Source organism: Ursus arctos, unplaced genomic scaffold (assembly GCF_023065955.2).
Source record: "Ursus arctos isolate Adak ecotype North America unplaced genomic scaffold, UrsArc2.0 scaffold_1, whole genome shotgun sequence".
Classification (NCBI taxonomy): domain Eukaryota; kingdom Metazoa; phylum Chordata; class Mammalia; order Carnivora; family Ursidae; genus Ursus; species Ursus arctos.
This window is the reverse complement of record NW_026622763.1, coordinates 107,829,061-107,851,545: the sequence shown is the minus strand read 5'-3', so window position 1 is coordinate 107,851,545 and position 22,485 is coordinate 107,829,061. Positions and strand designations below refer to the sequence as shown.

The following is a 22,485-nucleotide window of genomic DNA, read 5'->3' as shown; positions in this document are numbered from 1 at the left end:
TCATCAACCTATTTCCACCGACATCAGGGAAGAAAGATCCCAAAAGGCAGAGGGAGGAGGCCAGGTGGGCGGCCCGCCAGGGGGAGCAGGATGGCTGGTGCCCAGCTCCCAGCAGAGCCCCTCAAAGGCAAGAGAGCCCGAGGAGCCCCCGATGGCGGCGGGATGGGGCCATGCTGCCCAGATGCCTCAGCCAGGCTGAGAAACACGCTGAGCCCCGGTTCCCATAAATCCGGCTTTTATGTGGCAATGAATAGGGGTAAACAATGGCTCTATTTCAGACCGTAGAGAAAGTAGCTCAGCCCGGGTCCCTCTCCTGCGACGAGGGGCCTCAACATGGCGGGTCCCGGAATCCCCTGCCCGCCTGAAGCCTCACAAAGACAGCCACCTGCTCGGGTGTGGGGGAGGAGATTCCGCCATCCCCTGGGGTGTGTGGCTGGCAGGACCCCTCCCCAGCCGCAGGGGGAAGTGCAGTCGGCAGCCCCAGCTGCTGGCAGGACCCCGCTGGTGGGCACTGCCCCATCACCCCATCTCAGTGAGCACAGAGTCGGCCCTTGGCCTTGGGTGGTCTCTCCCAACTTCTTCCAGAACGGGAACCCCTCCACTGCCCCCTCCTCCGTGGTGGCCAGCCTCCGCTCACATCCTCCCACTGAAGCAAAGCCACCTTGCAGACATCTTGAAAGTCACGTCCACTCCCTCCAGTCACCATCACTGCATCTCTCCGCCCACGGACACCAGGCACACCCCCCAAGAGTGGACAGTGTACATGTGCTGGGGGCAGACCGAGCAAGTCAGCCACTCCTACACAACAGTCTCCCCCTCATGGTGTAAGGTGGCACAGAATCCACCCCCCTCCGCAGTCCTTCCTCCCCCTCGACAAGTGTCCCTGTAAAGTGCATATTCCCCAGACTCTCATCTCCCCACCCGTGCCCTGCCCAGGCGAGGGCTTCGGAGGGGACCCTAGCATCACACTGACCTCACTCAGCAACAGGCCAGACAGGCTTCCTTGCATCCTGCCCCAGGCCCCACTTACGGAGAGAAATTCTGCCAGTCTGTCCCTCCCCAACTCCCGGCTTTACCTCTCAGCAGCTATCATGTTCACCTCTATTAGCTGTTCTGCTCTTCACCCTGCATATTTCCAAAGAATAGGTTTATGCCTTGTCATGAGTAATTCTGTGTGTCACCACCTTGACTGGCCTATAGTTCCCAGGTGTTTGTCAAACACCAATCTAGATGTCACCATGAAGGAATTGTCAAAATGAAAGCAGACGGCCTTCCATCATGCGGATGGGGCCTCACCCAATCAGTTGAAGGATTGAAGAGGAAAGACAGAGGAAGAGGGAATCCTGCCTCCTTGTGGCCTTCGGACTCAAGCTGACACCTCAGTTCTTCCCTGCTTCTCCGGCCTGCCCTCCAGATTTCAGCCTCGCAAGGCCTCACAATCACCTTAACCAATTCCTTCAAATAAATCTCTCTCCCTTTCTCTCTATATTCACATGCTGTTGATTCTGTTTCTCTGGAGAACCTTGTCTGATAACAGCCGTGTTGTGGGCAGCCTCTGAAACGGTCCCCAATGACTCCCCACTCTTGGTGCGCCTGCCCTGGTACCATTCCCTCCCCTTGAGTGTGCGAGGCACCTCGTGACGGATTCTAATAGAGACAGTATGGCCATCGTAATGGGATGCGCTTCTAAGATCAGGTTACAGAAAGACCTCCGTGTGCTCGCCCTCTCTTGTGCTCTTGCTGGAGCCAGAACCTTCCCTCTGAGGGAACGCAGCAGCCGCAGTGTGAGCTGTCCTGTGTAGAGGCCCTTGTGACAAGGACCAGAGGGAGGCCTTCAGCATGGCCGTTAGGGATCTGAGTCCTGGCAACAGTGCTGTGAGTGAGGTCGATCCTTCCCCAGGGAGGCCTTCAGGAGATGGCAGCCTCGGCTGACACCCTGTGAGGGACCTAGAGTCGGAAGGCCCCGCTGTCCTGAGCCTGGATTCCTAACCCACTCAAATGGGGGGGTGATAAATATTTTTTAGTTGCGGGTCTGTTGTTTTGGGCCCAAAGACTTTGGGATGACCCACTTCACTGGTCTAGGAACTAATACACGCCTGTTCCTTTACATTTAGACCTTATCTGCTGAATATTGCTGTTTCCCACTGCTTTCACTTCCCGTTCCTCCCCACACAGCCATATTGAAGTTTGGAGGAAGTCAATGCCCAGGCCTCACAGGCTGTGCCTTTGGGAGAGTCCCCAGTACAAGGATCTCTTGGCTCTTCTTGGGTCTTAGAGAGAGGTGCAGCTTTCAAGGATGGAGCCCTGGTGCCAGCGGCTGGAAGGAGCCTGCCTTTTGTCACTTGCCCGCTGGGCGCCAGGAGCCAGCACGAGATCCCCTGGGGAGCCGAGCCCAGCCCAAGATCCTGAACTGGAAAAGGGCCGATGAGTGTTTTGTTGGGGGCCAATGATTGTGCTTGTGGGGCGTCGGGAGAGCTGGGTGCGCTTGAGTCTAAGCAGGCCGTCACCTTCCAGGGTAGCAGAGGGCTAGTGAGGCTCAGGACAGAGCTCTCATCCTCGGGCTTCTCACCCTCCCAGCCTCTGTTTTCTGGTGATGAAGCAGGACCAGTATGTGAGGGCCCCTAGAGCCTCACGGTGGGCCTGCGTGACACAGGACACCTGCCTCCCTCCGAGGTCCTGGATCCCGGGAGGCAGGGACCCCAGCATGCCCTGTGCATGCCCCCCACCCCGAGCCTCACGTGCTGCCTCCCTGACCTCACCTGCCAGCCCCCCCTTTCCCATGGGGGAGTCCAGGGGATTGTGGAGCAGGTTGCTGTCAGCCAGGAGTTGAGAGGCCAGAAGAGACTGAGTGCCCCTGGATGCAGAAACACGGACCGGCCCAACTAAAGAAGGGTCTGCCCTGGGCGTATGTTTTCGTCATCAAAAGCAGAGGCACTAATGCAGGAGAATGTCTGGGCGCTAGGAACGTCCCGCTCTGACAGCTGGGTGGGACCAGGCCTGTGCACAGGCCAGTGAATGAGCTCTGTGTCAGAGCCTGGCACGCTCTCCTCTCTTGCATCTCCAGACAAAGTTCTAGAGAAGCAGACTCTGAAACCCTGACGTTGCGACACCGCTGTGACCCCACTGTCACCCTGGTGGGGGTCACACTTTCCAGCCTGGAGGTCAGAGCTCAGTCTCCTCCTCCAGACCCCCGGGTCCCTTTCCTCCTCTGGACAACCCCCCAGCCTGTCCCCAAACCCCCAAGGCCAACATGGTCCCCACAGCCCCTGATAGTCCCTACAACTCCCCTCAGACCCACACAGTCCCCACAGCTCCCCACAGCTCCCACAGCCCCCCACAGCCCCCACAGCCCCCACAGCCCCCCACAGCCCCCACAGACCCCACATCCTCCCACAGACCCCACATCCTCCCACAGCCCCCACAGCCCCCCACAGCCCCCACAGACCCCACATCCTCCCACAGACCCCACAACTCCCCACATCCCCCGACAGACCCCACATCCTCCCACAGACCCCACAGTCCCCCACAGTGCCCTACAGACCCCACAGTCCCCACATCCTCCCACATCCTCCCACAGCCCCCACAGCCACCTCAGACCCCACAGTCCTCCAGGCCTAGAAGAAACTCAGACCCACTCCCACCAGGCCAAAAACCCAACTGCTGTCCACTGTTAGTCCTTTCCTGTTGTACTTCTGGGGACATGAGGGGGTGGTTTGGTGTTCAAGGGAATGGGTTTTACCTGCATTAACATTAAGTAGATTCTCCAGTGAGCCTTTCAGGCTCAGATGGGCATCTGGGATCCCTAAGGGAGAAGTGCCCACGACGGAGCCCACCCACGTGTGCAAGGTGGCCTCCCTGCCCTTACGTGCCGCTCACGGAACCAGATTTGGAACCGCAGGCCCAGAACCCGGAAGCACACTGTTGTGGCGTTTTCTCCCAAGCCTTCTGCCACCGGACTCCTGCCCCTGCCTGTGTCCACGTCTGGACGGTGGCCCTGTGTGCCCACCTGGCTCTCGCAGCCTCCGGCCCTCAGGACCCAGAGCCCAGAGCTGGACCAACGTCAGCCTGAGCAACATTCCAGCAAGCTGCTGTCCAGCGCCGCGGTCAATCTCAACCAGTCCCTGGGTTGTTTCCCAAGAGCCAGGAGTTCAGAGGCCCTTTGGGCTTTCTGGTGAGCAGACCCCTGGCCAGGGGGCCCTCAAGCCCCTGCCGCGGGTCTGCAGTAGCACCCAGCAGCGCGTGCCTCCCAGGACGGCCCTGGGAAGACCCCAGGATGCCTGGGGGTGAATTGGCAATGTGAAGCTCAGGCCAGCCACGCCTTCCGAACAAGACTCTGCCAAGGGTGTGCACACGGGCTCACGGCTCACGGTGTGGGATGGAGGGAGGGAGGGGGTCCGACCCTCCACGCAGGGGCCTGTCCCTGGGCTCCACGGTCTGCTGTTGGCTCCAGCAGGTCCCTAACTTGGAAAGCCTCTGTTCCCTCCTCCATAAATGGAGAGGGTAGAACAACTCTGAGCTCAGCAGGAGCGAGGTTTTCGGTGGATGGTCCATGGAGGGGCCTGGCACAGAGCATCCTCTCGGAGATGTGAACTATGATGACGCCAGGCCCTTAGCAAGTGACACGGGTTCCTGGATGGGAGAACACCCCCAGAGGTGGGATCATCTGAGTGGGCATCTCCGTGTTTTATCAGACAATACAGGGACTGGATCCCCTCCTTGGCTCACTGCATTCTCACAGATGGCTGTGGTTGGCCTTTGTCACAAGTGCAGTCCCCAGGGCTGCTCCGTGCCTTTTGGGGACACCTGGGATGGGAAGACTGGGGAGTACATGGTCCTGGGGCGGCTCCAAGGCCCCCTCTGCCCTCCGGCCCCACAGAGCAGCGTCAGCCACAGGACGAGCTCCCAGGCCTCACCTGCTCTGCAGAGCCCGCCTCCCACACCCTCCACACTTCTCTGAGACCCCAACGCTGGGTGCCTGCAGGGGCCCAGCAGGTGCCCCACCTGCCGTGGGGGAGTTCACCCCCATGGGCCAAACCCTGGCCAACAGAGACACAAAGCAACAGATAAGCACTTCTTGTCCTGGTCTGAAGTCTCAGACGAGCCCCAGGTGGCCACCACCTGCCCACAGCTGTGCCAGGACAACACAGCCGCGTTATAACTTTCCCCTTCTGCTCACAGCCCGCCCAGTCCTCCACCCCGGCTCCTGCAGACCACTTCCACGAGCACACACACTAAGGTGACACCGATTAAGTCTTGGGGTGTTGGGGTGTGACCCTGGCAAGCTCTCAGTACCCCGGAAGGAGGAGGATGAACGGGGAGCCCCCACATGCATCTCCGGCTGCCCTCCCAGGTGGGACTGTGGCCTCTCTCTCCAGGTCTCTGTCCTCCCACCCAGCCAGGATCACACCTATGACCTCGGGCAGAATTCTCACACCACCTTGGTGCTGAGGCCCCGGGCTGACTTCTCAGGGTGCATTTCCAGAAAGAAGACCCTGGTGCTAGGAACTTTGGGGTCTGGGGGCACAGAGCATCCAGCGCGGGCATGCTGTGGGGTCCGGGCACCTATGGCCGCTCACATGCAACGCCAGTGCCTCTCTGCTCCGAGTCATGGGCCTTTGCGGCACTGCCCCCCATGTCCCCATCCCTGGCCCCAGGCCTGAAAGCGGGGGGCTCTGCCCGGAGTGGTCTGCCCCACCTCTCTGGCTGCATCAAGTTCTCTCTGCATCTCACAAGTGTAGACCCCGCTGGGCCTGCTGTGGAGACTGGGTGTGCTGAGCCAGGAGCCCCGCTGACCGGGGGGAAGGGGGGGAAGGGGGTTCAGGGCTGCAGCCCACTGCCCACCCGTGTCATGGCTAGAACCCGACAGCTCCAGGAGAAAACATCTTAGAAAAGACATGCCCCACCGCAGGGCTGGAGCCCCTTCTCGCTGCCAGCCCATGCCCAGAGCCAGGCAGGGCGCACAGGATCACCAGACCTCGCAGATAAAAATGCGGGTCGCCCAGTTAGATGAGAATTTCAAACAGTCAGTGAATGCTTTTATAGTATGGGGTCGCCCACCCTGGAATCGGGTCCCCACTGCTGGGCCTCACACCACCCCGGGCCAGGGTCTCCTTGGACCTCTCACCGACCAAACCGGGACGTGGTCAGGAGTTCTCACAAATCAGCTAAAGGAAAAGATGAGTTTTTAAAAGAATTGAATGGGCCTTACACATATTAGCTTTCAATTCTACACTGTTCCTTCTTTGACCGTCCGCCCATCCTTCTGCCCGTGCATCCTTGGCGGGCTGCTCAGATTCCGGCGTGGATGGCGCCCCCTGGAGCCGGCTGCCGGAGACGCCGGCCGTGACTCCAGGTTTGGGTTTCCTCAGACACGGGATCTGAAGGCAGCTCCCTCGGGATTGTTAGGCCGTGGGTTCCAATCTCAGCGTCGTCCCGGCCACATCTCACCGACACTAGTTTCCAGGAAGGTTCACCTTGAGTGGGCGTTTCCAAGGCAACTTTGTTTTCATCTACAAAACTCTCCGCGTTCATTAGATTTTATGATGTTTAAATCCTTTTCTTAAATGACAACAACAGTCAGAAACTGTAGATTTGGGAACACAATTTGTGAGCGTGAGAGGCGTCCCCTCACCTGACAGGCCAGAGGCACACGTGCTTGTCGAGGAGACGGGAAGAACAGCGCACACGGCCGCACGCTGGCCCGCACGCCCAGACAGCTGAGTGAGCAGCTCTAATGCTAAATGGGTGACCCGGGGGGCCCTGACCCTCCGTGTGTTCAGCCCATCAGCCCTGTCACCAAACCCTACCCACGGGACACCAAACCCTACCTCATAGGCTGGGACACATAGCTAAGCCGGAGGACTGTGTCACTTACTGGGACCGAGGCCATGGGACAGGGTGACTGACCATGCTCTGGTGATGGCAGAGGTTCCAGAGGGCGCAAAGTTCCCAGGCTCGGGAGGGGCAGGGATGGAGGAGGCCCCAGGGCTGGAGCAGTGTGCACACTCCAGGGACCCAAAGGGGGGCTGGCCAGAAGGGAGCTGGGGGGCAGCCTGCAGTCAGGGCTGAGGTTCCCAGGCTGGACCGGCTGAGCCATGGGGACACTTCCAGAAGCAAACGGAAGCCGTGGATGGGAGCTGAACTGACGGTGGCTGCAGGCAAGTTCAGGGAAGAGAAACATCCAGAAGGCACAGGCAGGGAAGCCAAGTGTGTGAGGACCTCTGGCTTTAAGACTTCATAATGAACAAGGTTTGTGTTGGGACAGCTGGAAGGGCTGTGACCCAAGGCGTCCTGCCCGTCCTTCCAGGAGACCTGAGGTGGGTTGGGGGCTCGTCCTCAGGGGCCCCCACCGGGGTGTCTGCCCTCTCAGTGACCTTAGCGAGAGGCCACGCTTGGTGTGTTCCTGAGTCAGACGGCAGAGGGCGCCCCAAGGCCTCCTAACGGGAGTGTCTGCTGTGCTGGCTGGGCTGGAGCTGCCCTAGGCTTCACCTGGCTCAGGTGAAGCAGCAGAGTACAGAAGGCTCCCAAGCCAGCCACCTGGGTTTCTCCCTCCTCGCACTGCTGGCAGAGGCCACAGCTGCCCCTGCTCTCTGCCGAGTTAGCCTGGAGGCAGACCTTTGTCCACTGTGTCCGCCAAGGCCCATCTTGGGACCTGCAGGCAGGTGGGACCTTTGGAGACCTCCCATGCACCCACAGGAAGAATCCTGTGCAGGGCAGGGGCAGGGGCTGGGGGAGCAGGGGACCTGGGCCCTACCTGGACCCGTTACAGTAGCATCCTGCCTTTGGAGACTGGGGGCCGAAATCCCGGCTCTTGACCAGCTCCGCAGGTGGTTCTGATGTGCAGTCGGGGTTAAGGACCTCTGCTTTAGACAGCGGCTCCCACAGCCTGGCCCTGAACCTGAGGAGCACCCTTGGGAACATGTCAGATATGCAGAGTCCCAGGCCCGCCCCGAGGTCTGAGGCAGGCCTCTGAGAGGCGGAGCCCCGCCACCTGCACGCTACACATGCCTTCCGGTGATCCTGACACTGCCCCAGGTCGGGACCCCACCCACGCCCCGAGACCCTGAGTGTGCTCTGGGGGCCAGCAGCATGGGCATTCATTACCTCCTGCGGGCACGGAGTCCAGATTTCTGAAAATAACACCCCAGGTCTAATCCGGTGGGTGGTTGCATCCCAAGGCGAGTCTGGTCTCTTGAACCATTTTTTCTGAAGGGCAGGGTATCGCTGGGCAAGAATGAGTCTTGTCACTTGAACGGGAACATGTGGGGAGATTCTGAGGAAGGTGGGGACCCGAGCCCCTAATTCTGTGGAGTGTCTTTTGCCAGGAGAAGCGCCCGTCCTCCCCCTCTGGTGGGTTAGTCCCCCTTGCCTGGAGAACCTGTAGTCCCCCCCAAAGCAGTCATCTGCGGGGGGCTGCTGATTCTCCTCGGGACCCGCCCCCCCCCCGTGACTCTGATTCCACATCTGTGAGCAGACCCTGAGGCTCACATGTGACTTAGAAGGTGAGGCACACAGTGCGTCCCCGCGGGTCCCCGCATATGATCACTGGTGTCACCGGAAGCCCAGGGAACATACTGGGGCAGCTCAGCTGGAGAGGATACGCGGTGTCGGCCTGGGCCCACTTGGCAGAGACTCCGGACTCGCGGCGAGACAAGGAGTGGCTCTAGCCGTTTGTGTTTGTGCAAAACTTGCCCATGCACGAGGCTGAGATGCCAGCCCTTTCGGTCCCCGGCCCAGGCAGGTGCCCAAAGGCTTGGGGAGACAGGTGTGTGTTGTTTGGAACTGTCACGTAAGACCTGCTCTCTGCCACTCGGCGCGCCAGCCAGACGACGTGCTGTGCCCTGCGTGGATTCAGTGGCAGGGCCACGAGGCATGGCCGTCTCTTCAGCCACAGCCCTGAGGTTTAATCAGAGCTGACCCACAGAGCCCCTAGGTGTCGTCCATGGCGTCCCAGGGGCTGGGGCAGCTGCCTTGCTGATGACAGGCTTAATCCCCGCGCATAAGCAGGGAGGCTCTGGTGTGCAGATGTGAGGTGGGGCTGGACGCCCACACTTCCTGCATGGCCTCTGCCCAGCGGTGTCCTGTCGGCAGGGTGCTGATCTGTGGCTGCTCGTGGCTCCCCAAGGGCCCCCCAGTGGCAGCTCTGCAATTACCTTGTTCCTATAAGGAGGCATCTCAGCCCCAGCGTCAGACTTGGAACATCTTTCTCCCCCGGTGGAGAGAAAATTGTGTTTATTTTGAGCACCGGTGGTGAATTCAGTCCTAAAAACCCCAGTCGTGGCCTGTGCAGAGGTGTTTTCCTCCCAGTTTGCTCCTTGGATCAGATTCCCACACGTGGACGCTCACGATCCTGCCGCCAGCAAGGTCGCAGGAGCCCTCGGTCCCCGGGTCAGGGATGAAAGATTCAGTTTGACGGCTCAAGGCTCAGGATGGTGACGCCGCCTCCTTGCCCCCCGGCCTTTTATAAAGAGGAGCCGCGGGCTGGGCTGGCAGCAGAGTCCCCTCCTGCTGCAGGGCTGCAGGGCTGAGTGCGGGGAGCAACCTCCGGAGGGGCAGACGCAGGGTCGCAGCTCCCATTAGGAACAGCCAGCTGACAGGTGGGGTGTAGCCTCAGGATGACGTCTGAAGCCACTGAAACCAAAACTGCTCTGAAAACCCTCGGAGCTTGTGTTTCCCCAGAGCTGTTTTCTAGGGAGTTGCCCGGGGTGTGGGATGGGGAGGGGGAGAGGCTGGGGCCCTGACGGGTGGCTGGTCCCACCTCTGGGTCCCTCCTGCGGCAGGTGGACAGGACCTTTGTCCGCTGACGGAGGGTGTGCCTGGGGGAGATGAAGCCCTGCTGGGTGCAAGGGGTGGCCCTCTGCCTCCTTCTGGGACCTCTGGCGGGTAAGTGGTGGCTCTGTCCCTCCTGCTGTCTCCCTGTCTGCTTGGGGGGGGTCCTGCCCTGGGGGGCTCTCCGGCGTGACTGCTCTTCTCTTTGTCTGCAGGGGCCAAGCCAGTGCAGGAGGAGGGAGGTACTGTATTGCCCTCTGGTTCTTTTCTTGTGTGTGTTTGGGTGGGATGGGGTTGGAAGAGGGAGCCGGTGCGAGCCGGCTTCTGATCCTGAGCAAATGAAGTAGGGGCCCTGGGTCAGCTCAAGGACAAGCTCTGCAGGCAGAGGGACAGGAGCCTCTTCCCTGGGCCCTGCCCTCCAGCACCTGGGGATACACAGCGCAGGAGTGACTCCTGAGCCCCTGAGGCTTGCCATTCTCACCCTCAGCCAGGACTCACCCCATGGGCCTTCTACCCGAGTCCCATCACCATGCAGTGGCGTCTGGACTCCAGGGCTTGGGGCTGCGGTCTCTGAAATCCCACCAGGATGCCCCCACAACCTCACCATCTCCAGGACAGGGGCCAGATTCCCCCTCTCTCCCTCCTTCCCTCCCTCTCCTCCTCCTCCTCTCCCTTCTTCTCTCCCTGAACTGTCCCCCCAGACCAGGAGTCCCAAGAGGCAGACCCAAGTCATTACGCAGATGACAGGCTCCTGGATACTTCCACGGAGGACCCAGCGGTGGCCCAGGTCCCAGTTCCCAGCTGGGAGGGCCCTTTCAGGGCCACGGCCCTGCTGGGCACCATCCACCTGCCCTGAGGCATCGTGAGGGGCAGCCTCAGGGCAGGACAGGTGGGGACAGCCACTGAGGCAGGTTGTTGTGTCTTTCAGACCCCTATGCGGAGCCGCCCGCCATGCCCTACTGGCCTTTCTCCACCTCTGACTTCTGGAACTATGTGCAGTACTTCCAGACCCTGGGGGCCTACCCCCAGCTTGAGGAGATGGCCCGCACCTTCTTCGCGCACTTCCCGCTGGGGACCACGCTGGGCTTCCATGTCCCCTATCAGCAGGACTGAGCAGCAGCCCAGATCCCTAGCCTCCTGCTCAATAAATTCCTGACTTAACACGCGCAAATGCTTCTGGTTTTCTTCCAAGAAAATCTCCGGTCCGGCCACGTTTCCTTCCCTACTTGACAAATGAACCACGGCCCTGAGTCAGGACTCTGCTTTACATGTCACCCTCTTACCTAAGCTCACAGCCTCTCGGAGGGGGTGCTGCAAGATCCCCGGAAGGCAGGGGGGAAACTGAGGCAAACAGACACCAGGACACTGCCTGACTTACTGACGGACCCAGATCCAGGCAGCCACACCCCAAAGTCCCTGCCCTCAGCCACTGAGGAGGGCAGCAGCCAGACCCCCCTGTGGCCCCCTGGGCTGGGGGCCCTGCCTGTCCCCTGCTCCCCGCAGTGCACTCCTGAGGGCAGTTCACACCAGGGCAGCAGGAGCCCAGCCTGTGAGGAAGGGCCAGGGCCTATCTGTACGGGGAAGAACCCCCAAACCTGGGCACCAGCCGGCAGGCTGAGGGGCTGCGGGAGGAACGGGGCTACCTGCCCTGGGTGCTCTGGAGCGAGGGAAGGACCGGCAGGCCACTTGCACAGTGTCGCTGGGCCCACCCTCTGGCACTGCCCAGCTGCTCTGCGGGTGGTGAGCTCCCACGGGCACGCATCCAAGCTTACAAGCTGCGGACCCTGTCGTCAACGCCCATCAGATGACAAGAAATTGCTTTAATGAGCTACAACCAGTTTTTCTTTTAAAATAAAGTAATGGGAAACACTGTTTTAAATATAGATGCTAGTAGTTGTACACATTATGTTTGGGTGGAAGTGCGTGATGGGAAATGGGTTTGGGGCTGTGGGCACGTCGGTGGGTTAGAGGCTGGCCTTTGGGGTGGGCCAGGCGAGCTATCTCATGCGGCAGGGAGATGGTTATGAGGCTTCTCATGGCTGCAAAGGGGAGGAAACACTCCTGGGACAGGGCACAGCCACCTGGGGGGGGGAGGGTGCTGGAAGGTCGGAGGTGCCCAGGGCAGCGGGCCCCTCGCCTCCCGTAGCTGTCCCTCTCACTCCAGCCACACTTCTTGCCACGGCTGCCCGTGCCCCAGGTGACATTGTGCAGAGGAGGCCAAGCCAGTGGCTTTAGGAAAAGCCACTACCTCTTCATCTCTTTCTTTCCCCACCCTGAGCTGGTGTGAATTTGGTTTCCGTAAATTCACCTCAACAACACGCAAGTCCGCATTCACAGGATAGCCAGGGGAGAGGATGGGTCTTCAAGTTCCCACTGGGGACAACTGGGCTCAACCAAACATACCAGACAAATGGCACGCTTTACCGCGGGATTTCCGTGTTCTTCACTTGCCTGTCAGTTCGCACGTGTGCACGGTCCTAGTCCCCTCAGACTGTACGCCGCCTGTTGGGGTGCGTGTTACAGAACCGCCCAGGCCGCCGCCCTGCAGGCTGCTCGGGGGACCCAAATGCAGCCCCTGCTCCAGGGAAGACCCCGAGCCGCCCGGCCCGACCCTCTCCTCTCTCCTGCCTCTCGGGCATCAGCAGCCTGCAGCCTCCCCAGGACACGCGGCTGCGTTTCTGTTCTTAAAAGGCCTCCCTTCTGCCCTTCTCTTCTCAGAGGAAGAATCCCCCCACCCGAGCCACCCTCAGCTGACCCCCTACTTGCTGCGCCGGCCGCCCCTGGGGCATCCCACTCCGTGGTCAGGACTCAGATCTGGCGCAGCCCTCCCTGCTCACCTCAGCACCCAACGGGCTCAGTTCTCCTCTGGGCACACCCTCCTGAGTCCTCCACCCCTGCGGGCAGAGCCCGTGGGGGACCCTCCACTTCCTGCCCCACGCCCTCAGCCCCTCCCCTCCAATGCTGCCCCACTGAGCTCCTCATCAGGGGCAAGCACCACCATGGCCACCGCCTTCTCATCGTTGCCGCGGTGCCTGGGAATGGGGCCCCCCATGTTTACTAACCACTCAGAAGAGAAGCCTATTGGTGGCCGCGGAGTCATGGCTTCCCTGGTCTGACTTGTGCTGGGGTACTTCATGGTGATCCTGTCACCATGACACCGTAGGCTCACTCACACTCTCAGCCTCTCCTCCCCTCTCCCTGAGCCCTGCACTGCCCACATGGGCCACGGTCCCCCTCAATCTGGGCTCATTCCCTGTCTCCCTGCTCTGCCCCCCAACCTCCACTTCACACAGTCCAGCCCAAGACTACCTACTTCCAAAAGTCTAGCTCAAGTATCTCATGCTCCCCCTCCCTTCCTCCCCTCTCCTTCCTTCCCCCTCCCTCCTATCCCCTTCTCTCATTCACATATTTTTAAATAATTATGATAAAATACATATAACATAAAATTTTCCACTGTAACTATTTCCAAGTGACACTAAGCACATTCACACTGTTGTGCACCCATCCCCACCATCATCTCTAGAACTTTCTCATCTTCCCCCACTGAATCTCTGTCCCCATGAAACACTGACTCCCCACCCCTCCCCAGCCCCTGGTGCTCACCCTTCTGCTCTCTGTCTCTGTGAATCTGACCACTGTAGGGACCTCATGTCAGTGGAGTCTTACAGGATTTGTGGGACAGCTCATTTCACTCACAATAATGTCCTCAGGCTTCCTCCATGTTGAAGCACCTGTCAGAATTACCTTCCTTCTCTGGCTGAATGGAATTCCATTTTACGGACTGTAGAACACATCTTGCTCATCCACTGAGCTTCCGCACTTGAGCTCTTGGGGATAACGGTGCCCTGAACACGGGGGTGCAAATATCTCACGAAGACCCTGTTTCCACCTCCTCTGGGTGTGTACCCAGAGCGGCACTGCTGGCTCGTGGGGGTAGTTCTAAGTTTAATGCTTGAGGCACCCCCATCCTGTTCCCCACATTCCCACCAGCCGCGTGCAAGTGTTTCTACTTCCCCCCACCCTCTCCAGTACTTGCTGTCCTCTGGGTTTTTAAATGGTGCCTGTTCTGAGGAGTGAGCTGGCTTTGATTTGCATTTCCCTAATGCTCAGTGGTGTTGAGCCTCCTTGCACGGGCTGCTCTGCCATTCGTACATCTACTCCAGAGAAAGGTATTCAAGTCACTTGCCTTTGGAGTGGGATTTGTTGTCCTTGAGTTTTAGGAGTTCTCTCTGTAGTCTGGATAGTAATCCTTTACTGTGCGCATATGTGTGTGTGTTTACAGACAGGTACTATGTGTGCAACCTGCAAATCTCTCCTCCCCTTCCGTGGGTTGCCTCTCACTCCGTTGACCATTCCCGTTCTCCTCTATGAAGCACCGTTGACCTCCAATACCCTGTTAGTCTCCGGCGTGCAACACGGCGCTGACAAGTGCGCACAACCTGTCCCCGTACAAGACTATTACAGTGCCATCCGCTACGGTCCCAGGCTGTGCTTCTCATCCCCCAGACTATTTTATTTTATTTTAATCTTTTTTCCGGAGACATTCACTTTGCAGCTGGAAGTCTGTACTCCTGACCCCCTCCCCCATGTGGCCCGCCCCCCGCCCCGCCGCTGCGGCCACCACCAGGCTCTTTCCGACCACGCACATTCTGGAACGGGCATCTTTTGGGCCCTTCTGCGTGCCAGGCCGTTCGGGCCGAGCTGTCTGTGGCCGCGGGCCACCCCGAGTCCCCGAGCAGCTTCCCCCGAGCGCGGACGGGCGAGCGGGAGGCCGGGAAGTGCCCGACCCGGGTGCCAGGAGAAACCATAGAGTCGGCGGTCCTCCGGCGTCTAGATGCACCACGGCCGGGCGCGTACCGGAAGACGCGTCAGGCGGGCCGGAAGTGGGCCGGGGACGCGGGAGGCGCCGCAGGAGAGATGAAGCCGGCGGTGGACGAGATGTTCCCCGAGGGCGCCGGGCCTTACGTGGACCTGGACGAGGTGAGGCGGGCCGAGGCGGGCCGGGGCGGGCGAGTCGGTGGCGCCCTCCAGCCCGCGGACGGGGGGCCGGGACGTTGGCCCCCGGGGAGCGCGACGGATGACAGGCTGGCGCTTGAGCCTCTGCTCGGCGACGTGGGGAAGAGGGTGGGCTTTGCTGCGGACTGCGTGCTGCCGGGGTCCTGAAATAGGTTTTATGCGGAGGGAGGCACCGCTAGAGCGAGGCTGGAAGCGGCCTTCGGCACAGGGAGCTGGGTGGGGGTGGGGGGGCGTGTTTGGCAGGTGCGTGCTTTGCACAGTGACCCCGGTCTCTCAGGCGATTATGCAGGGCTAGCAGGTGGTCTAGCGTTTTTGTCTCACTCTTTCGTGACCACGGGGTGATCTCGGCCGATGTAGGTGTTCTGTGAGCTGGTGGAACCCCAGCCCAGTTCTGGGTGTCAGGTCCGCTGCCTAATGTCAGGGCCTCATTTTCTCTTTCTCAAAGCTTAGGGGGACAGACCTTGTCTCTGTGCTCGCTGAGATTAGGGTATGACAGAGAGAGGCGGATTGCGTGGAATGTTGGAGGTGCCTGATAGAAGCACCCTCCTGGCTTTGGGGTGGCCCAGCACAGGCTTGCTGACTGTAGGTGAATGCTGAAGGGCATGCTGGTGTTTGCTAAGGAGACGGGCTGCAGGAAGAAGGCCTGGAAGGAGTGGAGCCTTGAAGGGAAGGGCAGGTCCTGCAGTTCAACAGCAGGCTGTAAGGTGTCTGAGCCTGGGGAGAGATTGCAGCTGGAAAAGTTGTCAGGGGTGGAGCATGAAGTGGCCTGTAGCTGTTCTGGAACAGGTGGTCTCTCTGCACCCCACTCCTGACAGGCAAACCCCAGCTTCTCCCCGGTTTCTCCGTTCTTTGTTAAAGTCACTGTCGGAGGCAGTGTGGAATCGCTGGAGGGCATTGCGGTGGGGGGCAGAAAGCTTCCTGGCAGGTCACTCTGAGAGTTTGGGGACTGGGTTTGGAGGGGAAAGAGTGGATTACTGCTTCCAGGGGCCTTGAGGAGGGTCTGAATGAAGGCAGCACCTGCGGATGGAAGTAGGGACAGACTAAACATAGTAGCGAGCGGTGGCTTCTGCATGGCTTGCTGTGATCATGGGGAAGGGAGGCAGGTTGAGAAGAGAGAAGTCTGAGAATCCTGGACTTTTCTCTCGGGTTTGGACTACTGAGAGCAGCCAGGAAAAGGAACATGGGAGATGCTCAGCTACTCCAGAGCCAGGAAAGGTCAGAGCAGACAGCCTTGGAAAGTCGGGGATCAGGGCAGCAGCAGGGACCTGTGGGCAGAGGTCTCTGCTCTGACCATCCCTGGGTGGCTCCACAGACACCCCAAATGCTGAACGCATCAGATTGCCTGGCAGTGGTTTTACTGCCACCGTAAACTGTTGCAGTGGGGGGTGCTGTAATTCCACCTGCAGCAGAACCCGGGGTCAGCAGGTCAGTTTCCCAAGGGAAATGGTGTCATTCTCAGAAGGAGCAGGGGGCAATGCAGAGTAGGGAAGTCATCAGCACAGTTTTGCACATGTTTGGGGCTTCTGTGGTAGCCTCTTCTAGGGAATCAGAACCTCTGCTCAAGGTTTACAGAGAAGTGGTGGTGGTTGGGGCAACAGCAGGATTCTGTTTAAAAAACAGGAGGAATCGAGGAAGGTAAGACCCAAGGAGATCTTCAGAATAATTCCTTGGAATGCTGCCTCTCCCACCCACTTCGTTTGCCTGAATTTTGTCAAATTAAATTTTGACTCCAGCCTGGGCGCCTTTCCATCCCTTGCCTTCCTCTGCCACAGAGTGGAGTGGGCCCTGTAAGGCGCTGTCCCTGTTCTCCCGGAGAAGAGCACTGACACCACGTCACCTTTCCCTTCCCAGGCAGGAGGCAGCACGGGGCTCCTGATGGACTTGGCAGCCAATGAGAAGGCAGTTCATGCAGACTTTTTTAATGGTAAGGATGCTGGGAATGGGGATTCCAGTTTGAATCTGAGTGTTTCTTGTGTGTGTGTTAAACAGTGGAGTACTTTGTGCCATGACTGACTGGGGTCATGGAACAGGAAAGGCCAGATGCAGTGTGGTTTGTACAGAACGACAACACGGCTGTTAGCACCGGCGTCAGCGCTGTGTGTCACAAGACAGAACAGTGTAAAATTGCTCCCAGTCTTGCCTTCCAGTAGTTGAGCTTGAGCTGTGGCCATGCTTTTGGCCCCTGAACCTGTTGCAGAGGCTGGTCTGTTGCTCGTGACCTGAGACATGGGTGTAGGAACCCCGTCCGGCTTTCTCATCTCTGCTGTCAGGAGACGGCTGGTTTTCCTTCCTTCCCTGTGTGCTGCTGGGTTCTGGTCTCTTGGCCCCCTCCGCAGTGACAACCACCTTTCCCCGCCCTTTCTCTGAAAGCGGGACTCATTTGTATTGAAGAGCTTCTGTGCTGCTTCCCAAGAACATGGACAGTAAGCAGTGAAAAAGCAACTGTGCGACACCGTCCCACGTGCCACAGGGCTGTTTCTCCTGCTGTCTTCTGATTTCCCGAGGCCTTGTTCCTACAGATTATATTCTTACTAAAGGTTCAAATCATGAGCGGGAACACAAGACAGGTGTTGTTAGGAGACTCCCTTTGTCATCCTCCTTTCGTCCAAGGTGCCTGCCACTACAGAGAACTATCACTAGTTAGTGGCAGCTGGGACACTACCGGGCCACACTGGTTTGACGCACCAAATCTCCCTGGAGCCCAAATCCATATTATTTTATGTGGCATCTTTTCGGCAAGTTGTTGCCTAAAAAGAGAAGCCAGGCTGCTTAATTAGGTGCCATCTTCCAGGGAGCCTGGCCGCTCCCCTGAGGCGACATCCGGACTGCCACCGGCCTTGAGGATGGGGAAAGCCTTTCTCAGCCTTTCTCTAAGGTCTCCGGAGCCACCCTGTGAAAGCCCTTACTCACGTGGGGTCCTCTTGGGTCCTCACCTTGGGCAGGGCAGGGCGATGTCTAACACCACCCGACCCGCTCCCACATGTGATGATCTCCTTCAAGGTCCCACGCGTCCTCTGGATTTACAGACTGTTGGCTGTATTCCAGTGTTCAAGTTCATGTGGTTTCTGAAAATAGCCCTAATAGCCCTGCCAAAAGGGTATCTGGGAGGCACCTGGGCTGCCCTGCCGAGGGAGTGTGAGCAACATAAGCAGTGTGGGGCCTTCCTCCCTCTGGGTCAGGGCTGGAAAGGGAAAGAACACAGAGGAACTTGGTGCCGCATTGGTCTGCCCACCGACAGAGTTCACACAGCACGTGCTGCCCCATCAGGTTGTGGCAGCCCCATGTGTTCAGAAAGCCACTTACTGTGAGAAAGCCACGAGTGCTTTGGATAGAGTTTCTCCTGAGTCCTTCTTGTTCATGGAGCAGAGCTTCTGACCTCTGGTCCCCCCGGGCACTGGGGTTCAGACCATGAACAAGGCTTGCTGTCTTCACTCACTGTGTTTGATAAAGTAGGGGAGTGTTAGACAAGGCAGCATGCAGGGACAGCTGTGATGAGAGCCCTGGCAGAGGTGGGTGGTCTTGTTTCTAGGAGCACATCAGGGGCAGTGTCGGGGGGGGGGGGTGTGAGGAGTTAGCTGGGGCTAGGGGCTGGGGGAGGAGAAAGTGCACAGAGCTATAGGAGCACAGGCCAGCCCTGCTGCGGTGGGACCACCCACGTCAGTGCTGAGCAGAGGTGGTTAGGACACCACCCTCCCAGATGGTCTGTGACAGCTGGCATGCGGAGACGCCACCAGGGCCTCCCACTCACCTCCTTCTAGCTCACTGTTTATCCTGCACAGTTTGAACTCGTGGGACTGAGAGGACCCTCAGTTTTCCTTTCCCCATCGTGAGAGCGGGGCATGCCCGTGGTAGACGGTTTAGGAAACCCATAGACAAGTAAACAGAAGGGCACAGTGACCCTGACTGCCATCCATCGCAGTAAATAGCACGCTGTGAGGGTGTGGCCCTTCTTCTAGTGGGAGGGGCTCGGACTGTCTCTCAAGCATGACCGTGGGTTGGACTCCCTTAAAGACAGCCGTTCTTGCATGGCCCTGCTCTTCTAGCACCTTCCTCCTGCCTGGCCCCCGCATTCTCATGCTTTCCTGGGATTTCTGGCTGCCTCACCTCCGCCTCGCCTCCACCTCCATGCATTTTCTTAAGGTTGTCACCTAAATGGAAGAATAAAGATGTCTTCTACGCCACTGTCCTCTTGGATGATACAAACTGCTGGATAAAATCGTGTCTGTCATGGGAAGAGTCCTTTATTTAGACCATTTCCTGCTCTTTCTCTATTTTGGATGACTGTAATTCTTTTTGAAGTTATTTTCTCGGTTGTTTACCTTGTGTCCCGTTAATACGCGGTTTTGTTCGTTTACATAGATTTTGAAGACCTGTTTGATGATGATGATATCCAGTGAGACGCCGTCCAACCGCGCGTGTGGTCTTGCCTGTTGCGAGGTGGTGTGGCAGAGCGCCTCAGGGGACAATTTCAGATGGTCCTAAAGAACTCGTGGACGTTACTTGAAATTAGGAGATTGTTAACCAAGGAAGAGAAGGATGGTTTTAACTATCTGCATGAGGCCCGCTGATCTCTGAATGTGACCAACTTTTGTCCTTCAATTAAAAAGCGATGCCATCATTTGCAGGGTAATTTTAATTCTTGGATTTTTGAGCAAATGTTACAATCCCTAAAAGCCCCTGTGCGTACGTGTGGGTGCGTGTGTGTGTTGACTTAGTGAATGAAACACATTTGTCAGCTTATAAATACGCCATGTGCTTTTTTCCTGAACGCGTATTGAGTAATTGTGAGGCTCACAGCCTGCGAAGTGGTGTTCGTGTTAGGTCAGTGAGCAGTGTGAGGCATGCGGGGGGCCCTCCTCGTGGCACTCTGTTAAGACCTTACTGTGGTGGGCAGGTGTGCGTGGCACGTTTCCCCCACCACCGTCGGGCCTCACATCGCCTGCCTAAGCCCCAGAGCAGCTGCCGTCCCGAGACCTGAGGCTCTGAGACTCAGGACAGCTAGACAGTGACCCTGACAGAGGTGCCTTTCTCGTGAGAATGCATGTTGGGCCATTCCAGAGGGAATGTAACGTGGAGGGGATTAAAAGGTGTTTTTGTCTTTCTACTTGGCCCAGCTCAGCAATAGATAATGGCTATAAAAATTAAGATTCCTATTTCATGTTGATCTCAAAGCGAAGAGTGTTTCTTTGACCAGGAAACGCCCACGACACAGGACTGCTGCAGTCCCCATATTTTAGAGTTAAGCAGGGCCCATGCCGACCTCCCCCTGGGAGAATGTGCTGAACAGCATCACCCTGATGGCCTGAAGACACGTGAAGTCTGAAACTGGAGGTGACGTCACCTCTGCTGTGATCTTGTGAGTGGCGTGCGGGTTTGCAGTCTGTGGCTGAGACGGTGCTCCTGTCCTGAGGGCACGACAGCCCAGGCCCTGGGAGAACTAGTCAGGCACGCTTCCCTGAGCCGGAGCGAGAACAGGGTCACTGCCCGGTGACGGGACAGACGTGCTCTGTGGTGTCGGAGGCCCCTTCCTCTGAGGCTCGGCCTGGGCCGGGACTCAGGGCTGCCTCTGTGTCAGAGACTCAGAACGACAGGCTTCCCCACAGGCAGGCTGCACGCTGTCTGCGTTCTGAGAGTGGCTTTCTCAGGTTTAGCTTTCTCACGAGCAGTTTTTACCATTTCCTAAGTGGGTTCCTCAGAACAGGCCCACAGGTGTCTGTGGGGATCACCAGGTATTGGGGTGAGTTCTTCGGCGGTTACCCTACAGTCCTCGTCTGTTAAGGTTCGCAACAGAGTCCCGTGAGGCTTGTGCTGTGCTGTTTTAGGGCTGGCCCTGGCTCAGCCCCACAGCGGCCCCTGTGTTGCGTGTCACGAGGAGCTGTGGGCCCTGCCCAAACGCCTCACTTCTTGGGCCTCCATTCCTTGCTGGCCAACAAGGCCCTTGGTCCCTGAGGTGCCTCTTGGTTCTTGGATCTCTGCTCTTCAGCAGGAGCGAGTGACTTGAGGTGAAGGGAGGGGAACCGAGCACAGGAGCTCGATGGCACCGTGGGCCCCGGTGAGGAGTTGGCGTGAGGACCCCACAGGGCTCTGTGTGAGCCTTAGAATTCCAGACTGCTCTGGTCCAGGCAGCTCTGGGAATGGTAATCCCCGTGTGTGTTGCATGAGGTGAGACCTGGTTAAGCACTTGAGCTGTAGAGCACCCTGGGCCTCGGGACCGTGAGGCCCAGAGACAGAATTTGCACCTCTTCCCTCGCTCATGCGGCTGCGCCTGGATCCATCCCCATGGGGGAGCGGCGGGTGCGTTAGGAGACAGATGGCAGCTCCTGCTTATTTCTGTGCCTGTGCTGACTCCTTTGGCAAACTCTTTCTGTTGTTAGTAATATATTTTCATTGATAGTGACAAAAACACACTTTTTCTCACTTCTTATACCTAATTGCCTTGATCACGGGGACGTATGTGCCCATCTCTGCCACATTTAAAAATGCTGTGGAAGTTACGCCACAGTTGACCCCAGGCCCAGCTGCCAGCCAAGTTGTGGGACATGAGGAGGTGAGGCACAGCTGGGCTGGAATGGCTGCTGGCTCCTTGGAGAACTGGCTGAGGGTGAGGAAGACCTCTGGGAGCAGGGAGGAGACTCTTCAGTGAGGACAGGAGGGAGCTTACGCCCCAGCACCTGGAGAGTGGGAGCAGGGATTTGTTGGCAGGCTGGAAGGACGTGTGAGGGGAGGACAGCTGCCCTGGGCTCAGGGACCATGGACAAGGCCACCTCCTGGCTTCCTCTGTACAGGCTTCTTTGGCCAGGTGGAAACAGGGTTCTGATGGTGCTGGCTCTATGTGTCCTGGTGTTCCCCCTCCTGGGGGTTGTGTCCCTGAGAAGGCCTCCAGTTGGCGCACCCACCCTTGGTCCCGTCCCCTGGGACTACTCAAAGCCCCGCAGTTGGGGAAGCACCTTTCTGTACAGGGGAAGGCATCTGAGGGATGGCCACTGCTCCAAGGCTGTGATGGGGTCTTTGGGGAAATTTGTGCTAACGGTAACTGTTTCAGAATCCTCGGGATCCGAAGCTGCTTGTTCTTGGATGTGAGGATGCTAGCAAGAGGGAGCCCTTTCTAGCCCTTGTGACCAACCACGTGGGCGTAGGGCTTGGGAAGCAACTGGAGAGTAAGATTGTGTCCGTGTTTCACACTCTCGCAGGACTGCAGTCAGGGCCTCTGAAGGGACCGTCTCTTCTCCCAGCCCTCAGTGTCTCCTGGGCAGGGGCGGCGTTCGCCCCACGCAGCCTTGGTCCTGGCCCTTCGTTGGAGCAGAGACCTGCCTGTGGCCTTCATCTGGACTCCTGGATACCGCCAGGGAGGGGGCAGGCCTCTGAGCTCTTGCACAAACAGATTTTAGTAATATTTGTTCTAGTTCTGTGAGAAATGATCCACTGTTGGGTATTTACTCAAAGAAAACGAAAACACTGGGGTGCCGGGTGGCTCAGTCGTTAAGCGTCTGCCTTCGGCTCAGGGCGTGATTCTGGCGTTACGGGATCGAGCCCCACATCAGGCTCCTCCACTGGGGGCCTGCTTCTTCCTCTCCCACTCCCCCTGCTGTGTTCCCTCTCTCGCTGGCTGTCTCTCTCTGTCAAATAAAGAAATAAAATCTTAAAAAAAAAAAAAAAGAAAACGAAAACACTGATCTGAAGGTACATGCAGTCCATGTTTAT

The 22,485-nt window shown here is 58.3% G+C and overlaps 2 protein-coding genes across 2 annotated transcripts; both read left to right on the top strand.

Annotated features, from left to right (window-relative positions):
* Positions 1–7,049: 7,049 nt before the first annotated feature.
* OTOS (otospiralin) lies at positions 7,050–10,928 on the top strand. Its single transcript, XM_026489913.3, has 4 exons — positions 7,050–7,248; positions 9,780–9,882; positions 9,984–10,010; positions 10,697–10,928. The coding sequence occupies exons 2-4, from the start codon at positions 9,825–9,827 to the stop codon at positions 10,879–10,881; spliced, it is 270 nt and encodes an 89-aa protein (XP_026345698.1). The 5' UTR covers positions 7,050–7,248; positions 9,780–9,824; the 3' UTR covers positions 10,882–10,928.
* Positions 10,929–14,625: 3,697 nt separating this feature from the next.
* On the top strand, positions 14,626–19,402 carry COPS9 (COP9 signalosome subunit 9). The gene is made up of 3 exons (XM_026491219.4): positions 14,626–14,748; positions 16,636–16,708; positions 19,144–19,402. Exons 1-3 carry the CDS (start codon positions 14,686–14,688, stop codon positions 19,179–19,181), a joined length of 174 nt encoding a protein of 57 aa, XP_026347004.1. The 5' UTR covers positions 14,626–14,685; the 3' UTR covers positions 19,182–19,402.
* The last annotated feature ends 3,083 nt before the right edge of the window (positions 19,403–22,485 follow it).